The sequence below is a fragment of the Enhydra lutris genome, unplaced genomic scaffold (assembly GCF_002288905.1).
Source record: "Enhydra lutris kenyoni isolate GAN:26980312 unplaced genomic scaffold, ASM228890v2 scaffoldscaffold43, whole genome shotgun sequence".
NCBI lineage: Eukaryota > Metazoa > Chordata > Mammalia > Carnivora > Mustelidae > Enhydra > Enhydra lutris.
Genome location: NW_019154127.1, coordinates 9084500 through 9106104, shown reverse-complemented (window position 1 = coordinate 9106104; position 21605 = coordinate 9084500). Strand labels below are relative to the sequence as shown.

Genomic DNA, 21605 nt, shown 5'->3' with positions numbered 1-21605 from the left:
GAGCTGATTCTCCATAGACCGTGTGCCTGCTTGGGTTGTCAGTGCCATTTTACCATCTGGAGAACTGCCTGTCCTTAGACAGAATTTTCCAAACTCAGCTTTCTTTAAATTGCCTTTTTTTTTTTTTTGGTTCCAGTATATATCCCCCTCCCCTCAGGGAAGGTCTTCCAGGATTGTGAGTCCATGAAAGGCTAATGCAGAACAAATGAATTACATTCTAAAATTAATCTAAATCATAACCAAGTCTGTGACTCACCTAAATAGGAGGGATATAATCTCAAACTAGATGAGGTGATCATATCGTGGTTGGAAAGGCTGTGAGACAGTGGTGACCAGGATGGAGAGGTCACGGAAATATGGAAGTAAAAAGCCCATGTTTTGTGCAGAATGAAAGACAGACTCTGGATGGGGCATTCAGGTGCCTCCGAAATGAGGACTAGCCTGCGGATCCAATCTGAGCTTCCTGCCCACCCAGCATCTCCCTGGGCCCTCTCCAGCTCCCAGATGGTGGTCCTACTTCTGTGCTTTTTGTCACAAGTTCCTCACCTGAAAATGGTCCTCACCATCTCAACTAGTCCAGTCCCTCCATTCTTCAGGGTCAATGAACACCAATTCCTTCATCCCTTTCTCCCTCCCATCTTCCTCCACCATGAAAGCAGTCCACAGAGGAGCACTACACTTAGCCCCCACATACTGCAAATGTGCATGACAGATAATCCCCACAGGAGCTCTGTGTGCGGGCACTTGTTCAGGCACTGGTGAAAAAATCACCGAAAGAAGGAAACCCCTGCTCTCACGGAGCCTGCAGTCCCCTGGTCCTGACGAACCTGCTCTTCTTGTCTCTCGGGTATTTTATCCCTCTACTCAAGTAATTCCAGACTGTCTAGAACAATCCGTTTTGAGGACAATCCAGCTTTCTGTCAGCACCACCCGTGCCTGCTAGGTTATTTTGGTTGTAGTGGGTGTCCTACTAGTGGTTATTTGAATTGAATGCCATAGAGAACCTGTTTTTATTATTTTATTTTATCTTATTTTATTTTTTATTTTATCTTATTTTATTGAGAATCTGTTTTAAAATGAGATATGACGTACAATCTTTAGCAAGGAAATAAACAGGGAGGCTCTTCCAATGTCGGAGTACTTAAGAGAGGAGTTTAGAACTTAAAATATCCTGGTCATTAATGGTCCTTAGCCTTAGTTGGAGAGCGCCACTTCCCAATCCACAGATGCCCCAAGGGCACCAATGTGGACACGCTAGCGGATAGGCAGGGCATCTGTGCCTGAGTTCTGCAGGCCCATGGCCCTGGGGCCCCTTTCTCAAGTTGGCTCGGCCCTAGAACCATGGCCAGCTTGGCAGAGGGTAAGGTGGTTTGTAGCCTCTGCTCATTTCCTGCTGGTCCGTGGTCCCTCAACAGACATCCACCCATTTTGCCAAAAGACAAAGTGATTTCCAGAAGTCTCAGCTGGAAACAGATGTGGGTAGATAGTTTGTAGCTAGGAGGGGAGGGGCATCCTACTTCTTCAGTAGAATCTGTCCAGTGTTGGAGAGTCTGGGGCCCAGCGCTCCACAGCTGGGGTGCAGGAAAATGCCAGACTCCCCGACTCTTGGTTTCTCAAGTGCGTAAGTTCCAAATGTAACACATCACTAAGTGCTGTCTTCAGAGACTCAAGATTGGCTTTTTTTTTTTTTTTAATAAAAATAAGAAGTCCCTTTTGTTAATAATGTATGGGAATGGCCAATAGGCTGCTTCTTCTTCTTCTTCTTCTTCTTCTTCTTCTTCTTCTTCTTCTTCTTCTGCTTCTTCTTCTTCTTCTTCTTTTTGCAGTATTTAGCCACTAAAAATATTTCCTTCATAAAGTACATTATTGCCATTAAGACTGTGGGTTACTTCAGAGAAGATGAGCTGTGTCCCAGCCCATTCAGATCCCTGCAACAGTGCTTCCCAAACTTGGGGCTTCAGGACTCTGTTACACCATTAAAAATGACTGACGTTGCTGAGAAGCCATTGTTCATAAGGATTCTATCTACTGATATTTACTGAATTAGAAACAAAAACAGAGGTGTTTCTGAGACATTTATTTACGAATTTACTTAAAAATAAGAGTAACAGACTCATTATGTGTTAATGTAAAGAGCACATTCCTGTCAAAAATAACTATATTTCCCAAAAACGTACTTAGTGAGACGAGCGGCGTTGTTCTGTGTTTTCGCAAGTCTCTTTAATGTCTAGCTTAGTAGAAGACGGCCGGGTGCTGTGTCTGCTTGTGTGCTCAGTCTTCTCTGCTATCACGGGGCCCGTAGCCTCTGGAAAACGTCACTGCCCTCCTGTGAGAGGCTCAGAATGGAAAAGGCAGATAACATCTTTGTGTATTACAAAAACAGCATGGGGCAACAGATTCCCTGGAAGGGTGCAGGGACCCCAGGAGGTTTCTGGAGCACACTTTGAGAACCACTGACCTGTAGTGCTGAGTCTGGTACTTCACACTGTGCTAGGCAGGTGGGGACCACAGTGAAGCAAATGGACGTATTCTCTTCTCTCTGGGACTTCTAGTCTGCTGCAGGCTGAACTGTACCCCCACAATCACATGTTAGAGCCCTAATCCCCAGACCTCATAACGTGACCTTATTCAGACAGCCAGTCTTCACAGGGGTTATCAGATAAAGATGAAGTCATCAGGTGGCCCCGATCCTATATGGCCAGTGTCCTTATAAAGAGGGGAACGGACAGGTGTCCCCTCTGTGAAGCCACAGGGAGAAGACAGCCATGTACAAGCCAAGGGGAGAGGCCGGGAGTAGATCCCTCCCTCACAGCCCTGGGAAGGAACCAACACTGTCGGTACTTTGATTTTGGACTTCTATTCTCCAGAGCTGTGAGGGAAGAAATTTCTGTTTAAAGAAATCTGGGGTCCTTCATTTTGAAGCCTTAGGAAATGAGTACGCAGACAATGCACTGAATTTTGACCTGGGATTCAGATTCCTTAGCAAGAGGGGTATCTCCCTTGATCAATGAGGAGGCACGTTCCACTGATAAAGCTCTGAGAATTCAGGGTTCTTGACAGGCAAGCACAGTAGAAACCATTCTTCTGAATGCCTCTGCCCTAAAGCAAGTTTATCCTTTTGTTTCAAGAGGCAATAGCTGTTCCTCTGAATCCCTTCTTTGGCGTGATGCTTTCTCAGGGGTGTGAGGTGAGGAGAACGGAAGTGAGACTTGTCGCCTGCCACTCTGTTAACACCCACACACCCCACACCCTCTGCCCCCGGGGTTAGCTCCGACTTGAGGATGGGAGAGCACTTTGGTGATGCTGTTCATTTTGACTGTCGGTGGTTGGTTTCCCCAAGGGCTGCCCTTTATAGGAGGGAAGCCTCAATGAGGTATTTTCTATATGTGCAAAATTACACAAAAGTGGTCATGGCCACATACTGGCTATGTGAATGAAAAGCACGCATTCTGAGTTCCCGGAGCTTCTGTATGTGATGATGCTTGAAGTTCCTGCTGCACTGGGGGCAAAGGACGGCTATCATATCTTATTAGTGTGGCTCTTGGTGTCCACACGGCATGCACAACACATGTATTATGACCACATTTAGTTTTAAAAATAATACAATTTAAAAGATAGAACGAATTTTCTTTGCAGAACACTTACAAGGTGAAAACTCTTAGTGCATCTTGGGAAAGAAGACATTTTCCTGGTTCGGGTCCCAGGGGATGTTGATGTGCTGGTCCCAGCACTGGACTTTGAATAGCATGGTTCTAATTCACTCTACAAATACGTAATTATTTATTTTGAATTTAATTTTATTTTAAGGATTTTATTTATTTGAGAGAGAGAGAGAGCAAGAGAGAGCATAAGCAGGGAGGTGGGGCAGAGGTAGAGGGAGGAGCAGACTTCCTGGGGAGCAGACAGCCCAATGCAGAGCTTGAACCCAGGACCCTCAGGATCATGACCAGAGCCGAAGGCAGATGCTTAACCAGCTAAGCCACCCAAGCACCCCTTTATTTTGAATTTTGAGGTTTCTCTATTGCCTGCATTTGAATGGGTAATGAAGGGAAAGCTGGACATAGAGATTTGATGGCCCTATAGAGAGCTCATTGCCTGGCAGGGCAGCATCTGTCCTGCCTGCAGGGTTGGAGGAGAATTCATTAAAGAGTTATCAAATACTTGGGGTGCCTGGGTGGCTCAGTGGGTTAAGCCTCTGCCTTTGGCTCAGGTCATGGTCTCAGTGTCCTGGGATCGAGCCCTGCATCGGGCTCTCTGCTCAGCAGGGACCCTGCTTCCTCCTCTCTCTCTGCCTGCCTCCCTGCCTACTTGTGATCTCTCTCTGTCAAATAAATATATAAAATCTTTTTAAAAAAAAGAGTGATCAAATACTTAAGTAGGTCTGGCTGGGTTTTGTCACTCCCATCTGCCAAGAGGCACATGGACACACATATACTCTTTTGCTTGGAAGCAAAATTGAAGGCTGGTGACATTAACAGGAGTGAAAATCCAGTGAGATTTAGTTAGTGAGACCCCCGCGCAAGGCTGAATTCTGTGGGAGTGCGTTGTGATTGTGATTGTGATTGTAGATCAGCGTCAGCTGCGTTAGGAACAAGCCAGCCTTGGATGTCAGGGCCCGTGGGAGCCTGCCTTGACCGGGACTTGAGAGGGGTGCCAGTCTGCTTGCTTTTAGGTCAGGAGCTCACGACTTAAGACTCAACAGGGACAGAAGTGGCTTCGTAACTTCCAGCTACATGGCGCTGCGTTTGTCATTTTAATTTTTAATTTAATTTAAAGTGCCTGTGCTTTCAGTCATGACCAGTTCAAGTCTACCAGGTTAGCAGACAGGGAAGGCAGATTGTCTTTTTTTTCTAGGTAAGTCGCCCTTTTTAAGTAGAAAGAGCCACGTGTGATAGATGCATAGGCTCGTTCTGTACAACACGTGGGTGAGTAACAGCAAACCCCACCCCTCCGACAGGAGCCAGCTCTGCATGGGCCACAGGGCTTAGTAAGCAGAGCCCACCCCTCACCCACCGAGCAGGTATCTTTGTGCAGCGTGGGCCTGTACATCTGGAAACGTCTTCTCTCACGTGGGAAAGATACGGGTACACGTGGTCATGCGTGGTTCTGCTTTCTCCATGAGTGTTCCGTGCAGTAAGTAAAGAAGTCCCAAACAAGGAGGCAATCCAAAAGCCGAAGTTTAGATCCTTTGGTAGGCCTCATTAAAATTTTTAGGCCGCCTGCTGTTCTGCAATGTTTTAAAGAGTGATTTTGACTTCCTATGTAGACCAATTCACAGAGGTGCTCAAGCTAGGCTCTAAGAGAGCACTGTTAGTTATTATATATGTATGTGTCGGTTGAAATTGCTGGATGGGTTTACAGTGAAAAATTCAAATGTATTAGGTTTTGAGATCAACACTCTCAGAGTCGTAAAAGTCAAGTCTTCTTGGCAACTAGCTTGTTGGTGCATGAAAAGTGTCCCAGTGACAGCGTACTCCCTGGTGCTCGATGCTACATCACGGGAGAAGAATGAGCTCAGCCCAGAGCACGGACAAAGGTTACAATACCCTGGCTACTTGGTCTCCTTCCTGGACAGCAACATGGACAGATTTATGTTCTGGAAAATCTTCTGCAAAGCACAGGCTTCACCTCTCGGCCCCAGGGAGGACGGCGTCATCACTCACGGGGCCGAAGCAGGAGTTTGGCAAGGAAGGAGCCCTCGTCGTGGGTGAGCGCTTGGCTCCATCCACAGCGGGAGTCGGTGTCTGAGAGAGAGAAAGTGGCCGTGTCCGACTCTGCTTTATATGGTATGCAGTCGGTGCCAATGATTATTCGGGGATGGGGATGGAAGGGAAGCAAGGAGGTCTTTGGACCTCATGAGTGTTGGGGGCTCCCACATGTGCTCATACCTGTGTTTCCTCCCTCACCTGATAGTCCTGGCTTCTGCAGACTTTGGTCAGTGGAACCGCACTTTACTATTACTGCTGGGCTTTTTGTGCCATGCCGCCCTGGAGATTAGGTCCTAACCACACCTGAAGATAAGAAATGAGCTCTCAGGGTCTTGCCTACCTTCTCATGGTGAGCAAGGAAGAGGATATCCATAGAACACGGGAAATCACAATCCGGGACAGCATGGACAGAGGCTGGAGTTAACTTCAAAGATGAACTTGTAAAACCTTTTGGGCACCCGCAGCACAGGGGTGTAGACTCCTCGCCCTGCCCATGGCTCCCCCACAGCTACGTCTCTACCTCTGCTCAGAGACAGAGAACGGGGGCTTGCAGTTTGGACCTGGCAGGAGGAGTATGTCACTCAGTAAGTAAAATGGATTTCATTTTGGTGCAAGAAGGGACCTTAGGAAAGCTCAGGAGAGCAGATTCTGGAGATAAGGAGTCCCAGCCGAGGCCTGAGCAGTGCGAGGGAGCAGCTGCATCTGGAACCAGCGACCCCGTGCTCTTGCTGGCGTTTTTACACCCTCATGTCCCGCTCCTGACCCGTACATGTCGAATCTGCCCTCACACACCCATCTGGGAGGAACTGCCTCCATTTTGTTTTTAAAGTAAAGGCTGCTGTGCTGCTCCCTTTCACAGGGAGTTTGGATTGGGAGTTTGAAAGCACGAGAGAGAAGCCTGATGAAAAGAGTGGGGCCAGCAGTGGTGTGGGCAGAGGCCGGGACATCTGCTGCTCCTAGCTTGCTCTTGCCAGGGTTTTCCATTGTGCCAGAACTTTCTCATGAATAAAATTCTTGGAATTTTATCGAAAACAATGAATCCATGTGTCAGAGATTCATGGATGAGACCAATTCCAGATGTCCAGGGCACTGTATTTTTAGCAGACGCATGTGTGTTTTGAAAAGGCCAAGCCTAGAGCTGCCTGTTTTTCACGGAGCTCCTTCTGAAGATCAGATGTATGAGAGGCCGTCCCGCCCTTTGTGTTCAGAAATGGAGTGTTCCAACAGACGAAAAATGTGAAAGACTGTGGGCCTGGGGTGCTATTCTGAGGATCCTCTATGCCTCTTGAAACCTGAATCACCTGCATTCCAACCTGGTGAATAAGCTTCAAAAATGAGGATAGCGTGGTCCCATGAGTTTCTTAGCCAAGCTGCTGTAGAAACATGTCCTTGTATATGTTTATTAAAAACCTTTGAGGTTTTAGGGGAAGTTAAAATAGAGAGCATCAGGGATCCCACATGTTGGAAGAGAAGACATTTTTGGGAGCTAAAGGAGTATCAACTGTGTGCCATGGGCTAGTCTAGGGAAAAAAGGGGCATTATGTTCTAAGAACATGGTATCTCCATCCATCCATCCGTCCATCCTTCCAATCATCCATCATCCATCCATCTATCCATCCAGCTGTCCATCCATCCATCCTTCCATCCATCCATGATCTATCCACCAACCATCCATCTATCCATCCAGCTGTCCATCCATCATCCATCAACCATCCATTCATCTGTTCACCCATCCATCTGTCATCCATCCACCCATCCATCAATCCATCCATCCATTTAGTCATTTAGAGAATACCAACAGCATGCCAAGGAATGTACCAGTAGTTGAAGCTACAGTTTTGCCCAGAGGATCCAGATCCTTTCTCACATGAAACTTACATTTAATTGATATTGAACAAACTCATGTAAAATTGCAACCTAAGCCCTACAAGCACTGATCAGGAACTACAATAAAAGCAGAGATGCTTGCTTATTCTCTGGCCCATGTTAAATAAAGGTACTTGGCGTTTAAATGTAGTACGTACAAAGATAAGTGACGGCACATAAGAGATTCATACTTTTCCTGGCATCTGGCTTCCTCGAACAGCATGACGAGAAATGGGTAGTCCAAACCACTGCTTGAACCATGTGGAGAATTCAGGTCAGGTGCACCAACTTCTATCATAATGTGATAATAACTGAAATACAACATTAAGGTTTAAAAAACCTTTTCATATGCTGACTTATTTGATCCATTTAACATCCCTGGGTGGGAGCTGGGCAGCTGTTACCAACACTATCTTTGTTGTTGAAGAAATTGAGACTCCCTCAAGGGTAAGGCAGCTCTCTTTGCACTTGAATAAGCAAGTATGCAGTATCTCCAGTGCACATGGGATGACCTTACAGGGCTGGGGACCAGAATCTGCATCTCCAACAAGCTCCCAGCAAGCTCCTTTTGGGACCTGGAGCAGAAAGAGGTCCCCAAAGCTCCTGAGGTGGCACAGAGAGCAAGGGCAGAATCGGGCTTCAAACTCGGGTCTTCTGACCCCAGATCCAACACCCCTATGCTCTATAGTGTTGTTTCCTACTTTGTGGTCGTCTCTATGCTCATCCTAAACTTGGTTATAAAAAGTGAAAAGATGGGCACCTGAGTGGCTCAGTTGGTTAAGCATCCGACTTTTGATTTCAGCTCAGGTCATAATCTCATGGGTCTTAGGATAGAGCCTCACATCAGGTTTCATGCTCAGCGGAGAGTCTGCTTCTCTCCTTCTCTCCCTCTGCCCCTCCTCTCTCTCTCTCTCTCTCTCTCTCTCAAATAAATAATCTTTAAAAAATATATTTAAAAAGTGAAAAGAAAATCTGCTCATCTCAAATGAATTACTTAAAAATAAAAACTGGGTAAAAAGAAGATGGGGGCTTTTCACCAATGATCTCTGAGTGTTCTCTGATGGCAGTGATTTGGAAAATAAAACCACACGTGGAACACCAGCCAGCCACACATGAGGCCAAGGGCTCCCGAGGGTCTATGGGGGGCAGTAGTTGCATTGTTTGCCTTCCCTCCCACCTAAAACTTACAAACAGGATGCTTCCACACATGTTTTCACACTTTTTGTTCATCTCTAAAGAAGGAAAGGAGCCTGTGTGGGGAGAAGAAATATATTTCTTTGCAGGAGAACAAAGAAGCTATGAACATCACTTATGTGTTGTTTTTTTAGTTTGTTTTTTTTTTTTTTACCTTTTTATTGAGTCCTGATTGAACACAAAAAGTGGTACGTATTTAATGCATACAACTTAATGATTCTGAGGTGAGTATCCACCCATGAAGCCACCACAGCAATCCAGGCCACAAACACATCCATCACCTCAACAAGTTTCCTTCCTCCTTCTTTATCTATCTATTGCTGTGTGCGTGATAAGAACGCTTAACATAGGATGCACCCTCATAGCCAGTGTTCGAGTCAAGAGCGCGGTGTGCTTAACGCCAGCCCCAAGCTGCATGGTGGGTCTCAGGGACACACACTCCTCTTGCACATCAGAAGCCATGCACCCTTTCATTGCTGGGAGAAATAGTCTCCTTCACTCTCCTTCCAAAGGCTAGAAAGGGCATCTGTGCCTCACCAAGCCAGTAAACAGAAGTCGTTTTAAAATTATGTTTGCTGGCTTTCTCATTGCTCAAGGTGCATTGAAATCTCATTTTTGTTGTGTGAGATAGAACTACTCTTTCTTGGAAATGTTTGTAAGGCTCTAGGCTTCCAAAGTATTTCCAGGATGACTTGCTCCCCAATGAATGCTTCTTCCTTGGTTTAGAATTCTTATTTTCCAGGAAGCCTTATTTTATTTGTATGTTCCTCACTATGTAGAGTCCCCAGTTTAGGCCTACACATATTTAAGGTAAGACCCTGCTCTGGTCATGTGCTCCATGTGCGTGACTACGGACGTATTACCAGGGACACCGCCCATGGGTTCCTGGTCACTGGCTGCAAAACCCAATGATCTCCTAAGAATGGATCTTTTGTTGTGATGGGATAGACATTTTTCAACCCCACTTATTGCATTATGTCGGGGCTGTAATAGGATTTCTTGACTTTAAGGGTTACTAGGAACATCCCCAAACATGTGGTGTTGAGAAGCTCTTTTGATGCTAGTAACATAGGCACAAAGGATCCTGCCCTCGGAGTGTTTCTATTTTAATAAATCCAGGAGTTGGGGGAGAAGTAGGTGATCAAAGAGAATTCCAGGGGCCACCTCGGCCTTCCCAGAGACAAGGAGACACCCAGTGAGTTCAGACCAGAGAAACTGGACAGGAAGTCATCAGGGGGTCCGTCTGCATCTCTGTTTTCCAAAGGGATATACTGAAGGAGGGAAAGGACCTTCTAGGATGAGAAAGGAAGACATGAGGAAAGATGGAAAGGAGGGAATTCGAGTTCTCTGCATGATACAGGCAACATCTGTCCCAGTGAGTGTGCCAGAAGATGGGGAATATGTGAAGGTCCTCTCAAGGGCTCTATGGGTAAAGATGACGATAGGTAGATGGATAGATGTATTGTCGACAGAGAGGTGGGCATCTGTCTGTGTGCCATCTGGATGTGTCTCCTGATCTCTGCTCCAGTCCCGTGTCTCGTTCTCCTAGCACAGAGCTGGCGTTGTGTGTTATCATCTTGTCTGAGACAGCAACACTACCATATTGGAGAAATACGCTCTTTAAATGGACTTCATTTGCCTACGTGCATTTTTTCCTTTGAGGCTACTCCAAGATTTTTTATATTTTTTGAAGGACTGAAATAGCAACGTATTAAATGAGAAAAACGTGACACAAAGCTAGATGCTGCATTTAACCTATGATTTTAATGTTTCCCGCATTGAAGAGTTAAAAAGAAAAGAATACCAAGAAAGGGCAACAGTGATTCACACCCAGTTGACAAGTCCTGTGTGACTTAACCTTTGTTTTGTTTTGTTTTGTTTTTTTCTTTTTCTATTCTTTTTGTGTGTGTGTGTGTGTGTGTGTGTGTGTGTGTGTGTATCGTAATGAAAAGACACACTGGTCAGATGCAGTTTCTTATTACATGAGATGTTGGCTGTATCTGAATGCAAAAACACACACGTTTAGAGTAAAAACTCCTGAGCAGTTGATATGTGGTTTTTGGATGAATGGTGGGAGGTGAAGGGAGTCTTCCCTAGGTGCATGTTCTGTTCTGTTTGTGTTGCTTTTTTCTCTCCCAAATGTGAGTTGGAGGTGACTTTCCAGAAGCATCCATTGCATGGGGTCTGGCTTGAAGACAGCCTATAAACAACTGAGCTTCAGACAACCTAATAAATAGTTTCCCAATATTATTAGGTCTGCAGACATCCATTTACGGCCACCAGTGGCATGGGCTCTAGCATGTATATAAGTGGTGTTCCCATTTGCCGTATTTTTCCCATGTATTATTCATGGAGAGAAGTCAGGTGTCTACCCATGATGAACACATCCCCATACGTGACCATCAGTTTGAGTCTGAATAATCTGACTGACCAAAGAAAAGAACAGCCTTGTTGCCTATGTAAGAAATACTGAAACGTATCTGGGGCCCAATTTCTGCATAGCTTTTAAGTTCATGGGTGAGTCTGTTGGCCTTACAGGGTTCATTTCCATCTTTTGCTGATACCTCAATTCCATCCTAAATCCTGGGATCCAGGGCATTTATTGCCTCACCCTTTCCCACTTCTTCCTTCTACAGCCTTTCTTTCTAGATCATTCCATCTCTTCTCTATGATAACAGCTCTGTTCTTCCATGGCCCCGAAAAGACCAAGTCAGGAAGCTCTCTGCACGTCACCTCCATTCATCCATCCTCTCTTTCCTTCTCATAAGGTCCAGGAAGGGGCAAGGGTGCAGCCTTAGGGAGGGATGCCATGCAGAGCCCCAGACCCAGCTTCTATCTGGTCCGCACGATTGACATCGCTCTTCTTCTCAGTCCCGCTTTCTCATCCAGCAGTGACGACTGACTCTATCGGACTGTTGTCAGAACCGAATGACCGTATTTTGTAGATTTTGTTGCCGGACTGTTGTCAAAACCGAATGACCGTATTTTGTAGATTTAAGATGCCACTCGTTATAAAATGAACCATGATTTCATCTGGCACCCACAAGGAAGCCCATAAACAATGGCACACCATCGACCATAAGATGCATCCAGATTTCAGAGTTGGGAAACTGAAAAATGGTGTATCATAAAGTCAGTGACATAGGCTTTCAAAAGATATGCATGCAAAGTGCTTCATTAACAGGGCAACCTGAGTATTCTGTGATGGACCAGCTGTTTGTGAGTCCAGAGAAAGTGGGTGAAAGATCTCTTACTCATGGCAGGGTGTGGGGTTACGTGATGCACCAAATTTCCCTTGGCTCTGCATGGGGCAAGTTTAAGGAAGAGTTAGGTGTGGGGCCATAATGGGCTTCTCAGCCCAGGGGAAGAGGCAGGCTCCTGATTTCAGATGACACAGACTTGCTGGAGTGGACGCTGTGTTGTGACAACGAGGACTTCTTTAAGAATGTTTTCTATAGCGTGACCCTCGTCTTACTCAGCATGCTTGTTCCATTTAGTTTTTCCACTTGTTTTTCCTAACGATTTGGGGCACATGACACTTGAAGCTGGAAATGGGTTTGGGAATCCAGTTCCATGACACTGAGTTCTTGCTGTCTTCTGAATTTTTGAAAACCATGGAAGGACCATGTCCTTCTGTGGCCTTCAATTGGCTTCAGCTGGGAAAGAGAGCTGATCGTTCTGAAACTCGCTTCCACGTCAAGCCAGGATTTCAGGGAAATCTAAGCACATTAGGTTTTCTGGATTAGCAATATAGTACTTTTAACCACGGGGGATCATGAATTAGAAGCAAATAGGAGCCCACACCCTATTTCCTAATTCTTTTACTTAAAATATAGGAGGCTTTCACAAATATTCATCTGCTTCAGGAAGGAATTTATCTGCTTCGGGATCCCTGACATCTTTTGCCGAAAATATCAGTGCACTTACAAAGTGCATTTGACTTTTTATTACTGTCTTTTTAAATCTCCGTGTTTGGATCCTTTGCTGTACCCACATCTAGTTCCTTGAAAATAAATTAAATTTTAGTCTAACACTATGAAATATCATCTAGTTGAGAACTCCCCCACTTTCTGGAACTATCCGTTGATGGTTGTCCCATGACCAAGATCCAAAGGAATGGTCCTTGTATGTTACTGGTGTTTTCAGTATTCATATGAAATAATAAACACACTAGCACTAACATAGAATCACCTTTAGTTTGGGGGCAATTTGCTTAGAATTTATGTGTGTCTCATAAGTTCATAAAAAATGACCTTGGTAGGCTGCCACTTGCCACATCAGACTATCCCAACTTTCCAGGAGCTACAGAGAAAACACCCCCCCCACACACACACTAGCACACACCAATCTAAAGTTCAGATCTTTTTATAGTAACATAGAGGCAAGCATATTAAATTATCATGCCACGTTTCTGCCAGATTTTGACTTTTTTTTTTTTTTTTTTGAGTTCTTTGCTATAAAGCATCCAAAGCCAGCTCCCCAGTCCTGCACCTGGCCGAAGGTTCTGAGAGCATAACCTATACATGTTAACTAAGGCATCTGCCGACACCTTGGCAGGTAGGCGTGTAGGTAGGTGAGGTGGCCACGGACCAGGAGGGAAAAGCCAGGGGGCAGGCAGGGAAGCAGGGACGGCTTCCGCCAAGGCCACAGGTCCCCTTGCCGAGCTGGAGTTGAGGGATTCATGTGTTCCTGGTTACCAGCCTGTGTTCAGAGCTCTGTTCTGGTTTTAATCCTACTGGGCGAGATCCTCTCCCTCTTTGAAGTCCCAGAGCTGCCAGGCGGGAGAATCCTATGCAATAGCCGTTGTCATTCATATCGAACCAAAGGGATGATGAAGCCCGTGCCTCATAATGTGACTGAGTCTAACGGATGAAAAAACTAATGCTGCCGGTCTATGGCGTCTGCTGCTTGTGTCCTTTTGACGAGCAGCAGTTAATTCTAGTGATTATCCTGTTGAAGCAGGTCATGGAAAATGACCCTCGGGCCTCTTTTTACTCCCCGAATTGTTAAAATGTGCCACATGGGCATGTGTGAGTGTGTGTGTGTGTGTGTGTGTGTGTGTGTGTGTGTGTGTGTGAGAGAGAGAGAGAGAGAGAGAGAGAGACTGATTTTGAATGTTCCCTTTTCCTGACCTGTACCTTAATTCTAGGCATTCAGCATTCTTGATTGGTTATAATCACTCTGGAACATGCTTTTTTTTTTTTTCTCAATTGCTTCATCTTTCCTGAATGTGGGTTTTATTTCACTCTTCTTGAGATGTTTATCCTGAAAATCCCTCACTTTGTGATCTCTTTCTCCTCTAGTGAACAAAAGCAACCGTGGACATTCTGGATCACATCAACTTTCTCATTTTTTTACGCAATGTGAACTTTGAGGAGAATTTTAAGCTGTGAAGAAAAGATGTGTATCTCCCTTATCTTTAGCTTTGCACATTCCCCACCCCCAAATCGATCTCAATTAACTTTGATTTCTTTCTTTAGAAAACCATGTGCTGAAATAATGTTTTGCCAGATGTGAGAATGGGTTCCTCCCCCCGTCTAAACTCACACTGGAGCCTTGTCTGAGTTCTACGACTTCGGTCCACTTTTTCAGCCTCATGCTCCATTAATCTGGACATTGGAAAGGTTTGCAAGGGGACCCTGCTTTACCTAGGAAGTCTGCTAATATTCTGACATTGTGACTCTTCCTGTTATGAAAATCTTTTTCTTTTTCACTTGTAATTTAAAACTGAGGCTATCCCTTACACCTCACCTGTTTCTGCCAAGTTCTTAGATAAATCGCACATTTATTCATGTTTCTCTTCACGGGCGAGCCGATGCTAACATGACGTAGTGTGTTATTCCCCTTGGAGCCGGGCTGGGAGTCTGTGGGACCAGGAGGGAGCGTGCGTGGGGGGTTGGCTGTCAGCCTCGTCTGCCGTTCTGAGCGTGCGAAACCTTTCTGTGCCTCGCCGCTATGGGAAGGGAGACTGCGTTCTGCAGGCATTCTGTAAGAAGCTTTGGTTTATGTCTTTATTAAAGACACTCAGCTACAGTAAGTCCCTGCAGTGATACTGATTTCCCTTCTACACCCATGTCTGGAAGTTGAGATGCCTCAGATTCCTTCCCTCCCCTTGTGACCAGGGGGAGAGCCACGTCTTCCCGTTGCCCTGACGCCTCCCGTGCCCACTGCTACACACTGAGCCTTGGGCTGCTGCCTCGTATGGCTGTTGTCTGTGGTTGCTGTGTTTGGTTTTGCCCTGTATTCAAAGTTACCTTTTTTTTTAATTTTTTTTTTCGTTCCTCGTGTCTGGTTCCGGCTGGCTGGCTGGTACAACCCGTCCTTCTGCATGTTTTGTGTTACTGTTTCAACAGCCGGCATCCCAAGTGTTCCACACTGTGATTCGAGGGATTTTTAAGAAGTTGGGGGTGGTGGGGTGTTACGTACCCACAGGCACCTGGCCCCCACTCTGGGGGCCAGAGCTGGGTTTGTGCCTTGTGGTTCTTCCTACTCGCGGATTCCTAGCACCGTGTATCTGGCAATGAAGTTCACGCACTTGTGAAGTTAGTCCTTGGCTGGGTGGGGGACCGAGTAGCAGAGGACACACTGGGTTCAGACAGGTGGTCTGTGAAGTGACATGTGTTTCCTAAGGATCCTGCTACTTCTGGGTAAGGAGGGAGGTCTGTATCTTAGAAAGGCTGCTTTGTAAGGCTCTGTGACTAACGGGGAGCCTCCTTATTTATTAAAATATCAACTTGGGGCACCTGGGTGGCTCGGTGGGTTAATCCTCTGCCTTCGGCTCAGGTCATGATCCCAGCGTCCTGGGATCAAGCCCCGAATCAGGCTCTCTGCTCAGCAGGGAGCCTGCTTCCTCCTCTCTCTCTGCCTGCCTCTCTGCCTACTTGTGATCTCTCTCTGTCAAATAAATAAATAAAATTAAATTAAAAAAAATAAAATATCAACTTGAAGAAGGAGGGAGTGCTAATGTAATGACACCCCAAACCAAGAAATGTAAGAAGGACATCTCATAGGCTGAGGGGTGGATGATAAAACACCAGTTCGACGGGTCCCTCATTCCACAGCTCCCTTCGAGGTGAGTTCTGGACCATTCTGGATCTCACATTTCCTTATTTGGGGATGAAGTTCTCCATAGTCCCCCCGGCATCAAAATTTCCATTTTAGTTTTTTAAAGTATGACCTGAATAGCTCTTATTTCTTGCCAGTTCATAGCTGTACTAAGGATGCTAGAGGGCTAAAATAAAAATGAGCTTTCACACGGATTGTTTTTTTTTCCTGTGATAGAGACCAAAATTGGGTCATCTTATAGTCCTTTGGCTACACTGGTGGATCATTCAAGTCACTGAAATTCCGAATCTGATTTGCCTTTGCTGATTTGGCCATAGAATACGTATGTGTAGCCATGGGCTAGTCACTTGTGGGACTTCAAGCCCCAGAAGAATTCATGACCCAATAAGGAGGAATCCCTGTTTTCTTTTCACCCCATCATGCGAAGGGCCAAAAATATGAACAGAAAATAAAGGAGAAGAAGAGCTAGTCAGGGATCCAGATATTTTAAACATCCTGGTATTTGGAGGCATCTGGACCATTCACAGCTTTCTTTTCTTTCTTTCTTTTTTTTTTTTTTTTTTTTTCTGGTTCATTTACCATCCAGATGTTCGCCATCATGGAAGCACTGCTTGAAACTCTGTTTCAGCTAATAACTTCGAAGTGGAAAAATTTTTATCTTTGTACGTTTGTCCTCCGGGGCTCCACGTCCCCTTACTCTTTTCTAAGTGCGTCTTCTTTAAAATCTCCTGGGCATGCGGCAGTTTTGCCAGATGCTGAGGTGTTACCCGTCCCATTTCTTTTTTTAATCTCCATGGCCATTCTGTACCCTGTCTGCTTGAATTATAGATTGCATTTGTCAAATAATGACACATGCAATTGGATGTCTTCTAAGACCTTTGAAATTCAACTTCCTTGAGTTGAGATTAAAGTGGGTATTATCTACGCTGCTGCAGTCAAACTGGGGATGCTCTGAGACCCGCAGGAAAGTTTTCCTGGGCTGGCCGGTTCCAACAGTTAGAGTCTGGAGGGAGGAAAACCAGCTACTTTTTTTCTTCTCAGACGTAGACTTGGATACCATGAAAGTTCCCTAAACTGTGGCCCCCGGTTAGAAATGACTCTAAAGTCAGCATCTCTTTGAACCATGACTGTCCTTCAGCGTGTCCTGAATGTGTGTTTCTTTGGGCATTCAGGAAGCATTATCGGTTGTGAGCGAGGACCAGTCTTTGTTTGAGTGTGCCTACGGGACGCCACACCTGGCTAAGACGGACATGACCGCATCCTCTTCCGGCGACTATGGACAGACATCCAAGATGAGCCCACGTGTCCCTCAGCAAGACTGGCTGTCTCAACCCCCAGCCAGGGTCACCATCAAGATGGAATGTAACCCTAACCAGGTGAACGGCTCAAGGTAAGGAGGCCCCTGACTCCTGTTCTCCTGGACTTCAGTTTTCCCTATCCCTTGAGAAAGCCAAATGGAAATTAGTTACGCTCTTCCAAAGACAGTTTCAGAAAGCGAGGCCATGGAACGGTAACATGGGGCGATGCTGAGAAAATGTGTTCTCCAGTGGTTTGTGTTGCAGATAGAGGTTGTAAAACCGGTAGTATATTTACGGAGAACTCTCTTTGAAGATGTGGTGTTCAATTCTGTTTCCCAGGCACGAGGGCTCTGTGGGAGGGGGGCCGTGACCACATATGGCAGAATTCATCTCTGAGGTTTTTATTGCCTGGAAAATAATGCTGTCTTGTATTTTTATGGAGGGAGAGTGTCCGCTAGTGGCCAGGCAGTGCAGCCTAAGTCCAAACCATATGACTTGGCTAACGGATCGACTTCATGTGGCTGCCATCCCCTCCATCCCTCCCTCCTCTATCCCCTTCATTTAACGCACCACGCTGTTTCTTCTCGTCTTTTTTTTATGCTTAAAACCCTGCTCTGATGGCATGTGTAAGTATTAACTTTCCTGCGTTTGTTAAGATACTGCCGCTGTCACCCGGAGTGTGTTATCAAATGTGGAATAGTCCTTGACACTCGAAAGCATTTCATCAGCTGTGGGTTTGAAAAGTAAAGTTGATTTTAATTATGATATAATACTCCAGATATATTCAGAAAGAATATAAAATCTCAGGACAAAAAAAAAAAAAAGGATGTCTGTCTTTTTTTTTTTAAGATGTATTTATTCATTTTAGAGAGAGAGAGAAAGGAATCCTGAGCAGGGGGAGGGGGAGGGGAAAAGGGAGAGAGAGAATCTCAAGTTAACCCCCCGCTGAGGGCAGAGCCCAAGGTGGAGCTCAATCCCAGGACCCTGAGATCATGACCTGAGCCAAAATCAAGAGTCGGATGCATAATCGACTGAGCCACCCAGGCGCCTCAGGATAATGTCTTTTAGATGTTGCACAGTCTGATGTGGGAGTCATAAGAAGCGCTCGCACTGGCTAATGCCATATTAGGCACAAAGCCCTTTTATATCTAGTGAACTGTCAGTCTTACAAGCAGCCCTGGGAGGAATGCTTCTCCCCATTCGATGGAAGAGGAAACTGAGGCTCAGGAATTTTCTGGCTAACTCGAGGTCACAGCTTAAAGCCACTGGTTCCAACCAGGGGTGTTTGACTCCACCCCCCGTGTATTTTCCACTCTGTTTCAACTCTAATAGGCCCCTTTTGCTACATACATATCTAACGCTAAATGTGCTTTCTGGAACTGTCATGTTTTATAAGCGCCGGAAACCATTGCGTCAACTTGCAGTTGACAAAGGTGACAAGTCACAGTCCCTTAGCGGGGATGTTGAGGTGAGGCTGACGTGCCAAACAGGGAGGCGGCAGATGTCAGGGCCTTCCCCGGCCCCGAGAAGCCCATGCCCTCGGTGCATCTGGCCACTCTGGAAAACGGCAGCGGTACCTCTGGTGTCGAATCTTGCTACGACGCCCTTCCTTTTAAATGGGATTCTAGTCGAGGCAGGCCCAGCAAGGCAGTATTTCCCAGAGTCCTGAGAGGGTGGAAGGACCTCAGTAGAAAATGCTGTCCAAGGGTCCAGAATAGCCGAGTCCTGGCCAGTTGATGGTTTCGTGTCCATATTTCACAGGTAAACCTGTGCATCCCATAGAACGTTTCCACGGCTTGTTAACTGGTCATCGCGCTGTGAGCTAGCTGCAGGGAATACATCAGTGTGTGTGTGTGTGTGTGTGTGTGTGTGTGTGTGTGTGTGTTAGGGGGACCTTGCGTGTGGGAGAGAGCGGGAGAGAACACTTTGGACAAAGGGCGCTGAGGTGATTTCCACTGGGCCATGAACAGAGTGAGCCGGACCCCAGCCCTTGTTTCCAGAGACCAGCTTCCTGCCAGCTCTAGGAACTGCTAGCCTACACTTACCAGCCTCAGGGGGAGATGGAGCAAGGAGATAAGGATGGTGTCACGGAAACAAAACCTTCTCCTGTTTCCATGTGGCTCTTCCTGAATCTAATAGGACATGTAAATAGGAGAAGACTCCTGTCTTGCAGAAGTGGACCATTTCCTTTGAGGTGGGCTTGTGCTTCCCCTCGGGATGGGAACATTGAACCTGGCCCACGGGCTGGGTCCCCAAGAAGGACGGGGCTCCCAGGAAGCTTCTCCCACATTCCTCAGCCCGGCTGATGGGGACAGGCGCATTGGTGGTTCCTCTCAGATACAGAGGTGGGTCTCTCTCCTGGGAAATGTGATCATTTTTGGAGGAACTGATGAGTTTTCTTGTGAGGGAACAATTGAAACTTTGCTGCCTTTCTCTCTTAGGCCCTCCCCAAATCCTAGGATTGTTTCAAATGTTCCCATCACAGGAGTTTTAAAAAGAGTCCCAGAATTTGAAGAAAACCATGATTGTTCTGGTGGTGGACACTGAGGGAAGTCAGCCTCGTAATCCTTGTCTTCCTCCTGGGTCCACAGTGGTATGTTTGGCAGGTGCCGTCCATGAAGAGAACATGGCTGATTCCATCTACCTTTGATCAAGGGCCATATGTTTCCTTGATGGAAAATGGCAGACTGGTGTGAAATGGGCAGGGAGGGACTCCAGGAACCCCCGAGGCTTTGTAGAGTTTAGCTCTGATGCAGAGATCAGTTGGTCACCAAGTGTCATCGTTACCCATCCCCAAGATACAGGAGGTGACATGCATGGATCTTCTCTGTAGTAGAGATAAATATACTGCCCAGCCTTGCCAGAGCTCCATGTGTCTGCTGGAGTTGTGTGGGCCTGGCCTGGTGCATTGAGTTCTAGGGAAACAATAGATAGGCTAGACGCTTGTTTTAAGGAATTGGTTCTTTCAGTTTTATGGACTGTCACATCTGAGATCTGCAAGGCAGGCTGGTAGGCTGAAAACTGAGGCAGAAATTGAGGCTACAGTCTTTCTCTTCCTTAGGGAGAACTCAGTGTTTGCTCTTTAGACCTTCAACAGATTAGATGAGGCCCACCAACATTACTAAGGATGATTGCCTTTATTTAATGTCAATGGGTGATAGACGTTAACAGCATCTGTGCAATATCCTCACAGCAATGCCTCGGTTAGTGTTGGATTAGTCACTGGGTGTGATGCCCTGGCCAGGTGGACACAGGAAACTTGGCCATACCTGGTGCTCCCAGACATTGTGCGGGTCAGTGGTTGATAGAGCCATTCCTTTCGGATCTCCAAACCAAGTTTCCCCTGGGTTGGTCATTTCCTTGTCACTAAGGGACTCAGCCTGGCTGGATGGGAAGTCGTAGAGGGGGTGGTACATCCTATCCATGGTTCACTGGGATCTAGCAGAATACTGAGAGGAGGGTGGCCAGGCTACCTGAAGGGCATGGAGGAAGGGAATACTCAAAATCCATCAGTGTAGCTAAGGCTTGTTCCCTCTAGAGGCCTGACTAGCAGATAGAAGATGGCTGTGGCTCAGACCTGCAGGGTTTGCTGACTCACTGCATGATACTTACACACATCAGTTCCAGCTCCAGACAAGAGGCCCTGGACTTGCATTCACTCTGCTTTCATTCTGGAGACCTTGACTGGGCATCTGACTGCACCAGCCCTACCTGAATTGTCAGGGGCAGAGGCAGAGTCATGGAGACAGGGGTCCCGTCCTGCAGGCTTCGTGGCAGAGACACTGTGGGGGAGGACATGAGCTCCAGGGACAAGGGTATAACACTCCATCTCCCAGCATCTTTGCAGAGACAGCTGCCACCTTCCCACCAGCTCTCCTGACCTGGAAGCCTCGGGCCAGGTGTACCAGGGAGTTAGAGAGAGAAGCAAGAAGAGAGGGCTACCTTCTGGCCCCCAGCTCAGCAGCCTCTTCTAACTGTCCTTGCTGAGAGCTTCCATGGGGTGGACTTTTATGTGGCACATACACATACACCTCTTAGAGTCAAGTTCAAGGAGAATTCACCCAAGTAAAAAACTGGACTTTGGCTGCAATACGTGAGCTGTTCCCTTTGTGGCCCCTTGTTGCTCTTCCTCACTGCAAAGATCCCCCAGGACAGGAGCACTCTGTAGCTTGGGACTTCTCTGAACCTGACCCAGCTCCTTCTGCATAGAATATCATCCGGGGGAATGGTCCTGTCTGCCCCTATCCATCCGTTACCCATAGGAGGAAAAGACCAAGTGCTTTGGGAGGAGGGAGGAACTTCATTCCTCTCCGAATGATGGAATTCTGCAAAACCTCAGCCCTTATGTGCTCACAAGCTCCTGAAATGAAATACAAGTGGTGAAATGAGATCTTTTGCCGTTATAATAGCGCTCTATAAAAAATAATAAAAGGAAAACAAGAGAGAGAGGAACCACTGCTTTGTGAGCCAACAG

At 46.4% G+C, this 21605-nt stretch overlaps 1 protein-coding gene across 4 annotated transcripts in view; it reads left to right on the top strand.

The window, feature by feature from the left end:
- LOC111155700 (ERG, ETS transcription factor) overlaps nucleotides 1-21605 on the top strand; it is a 171771-nt gene that overhangs the window by 99575 nt on the left and 50591 nt on the right. For 3 of the 4 annotated variants that reach the window (XM_022516014.1, XM_022516011.1, XM_022516013.1), the window contains one exon: nucleotides 17006-17223. In XM_022516014.1, coding sequence (XP_022371722.1) covers nucleotides 17006-17223 — 218 coding nt within the window. Of the gene's footprint in view, nucleotides 1-16996; nucleotides 17224-21605 lie in introns of those variants that run through there. The other variant, XM_022516015.1, reaches the window with a different exon arrangement.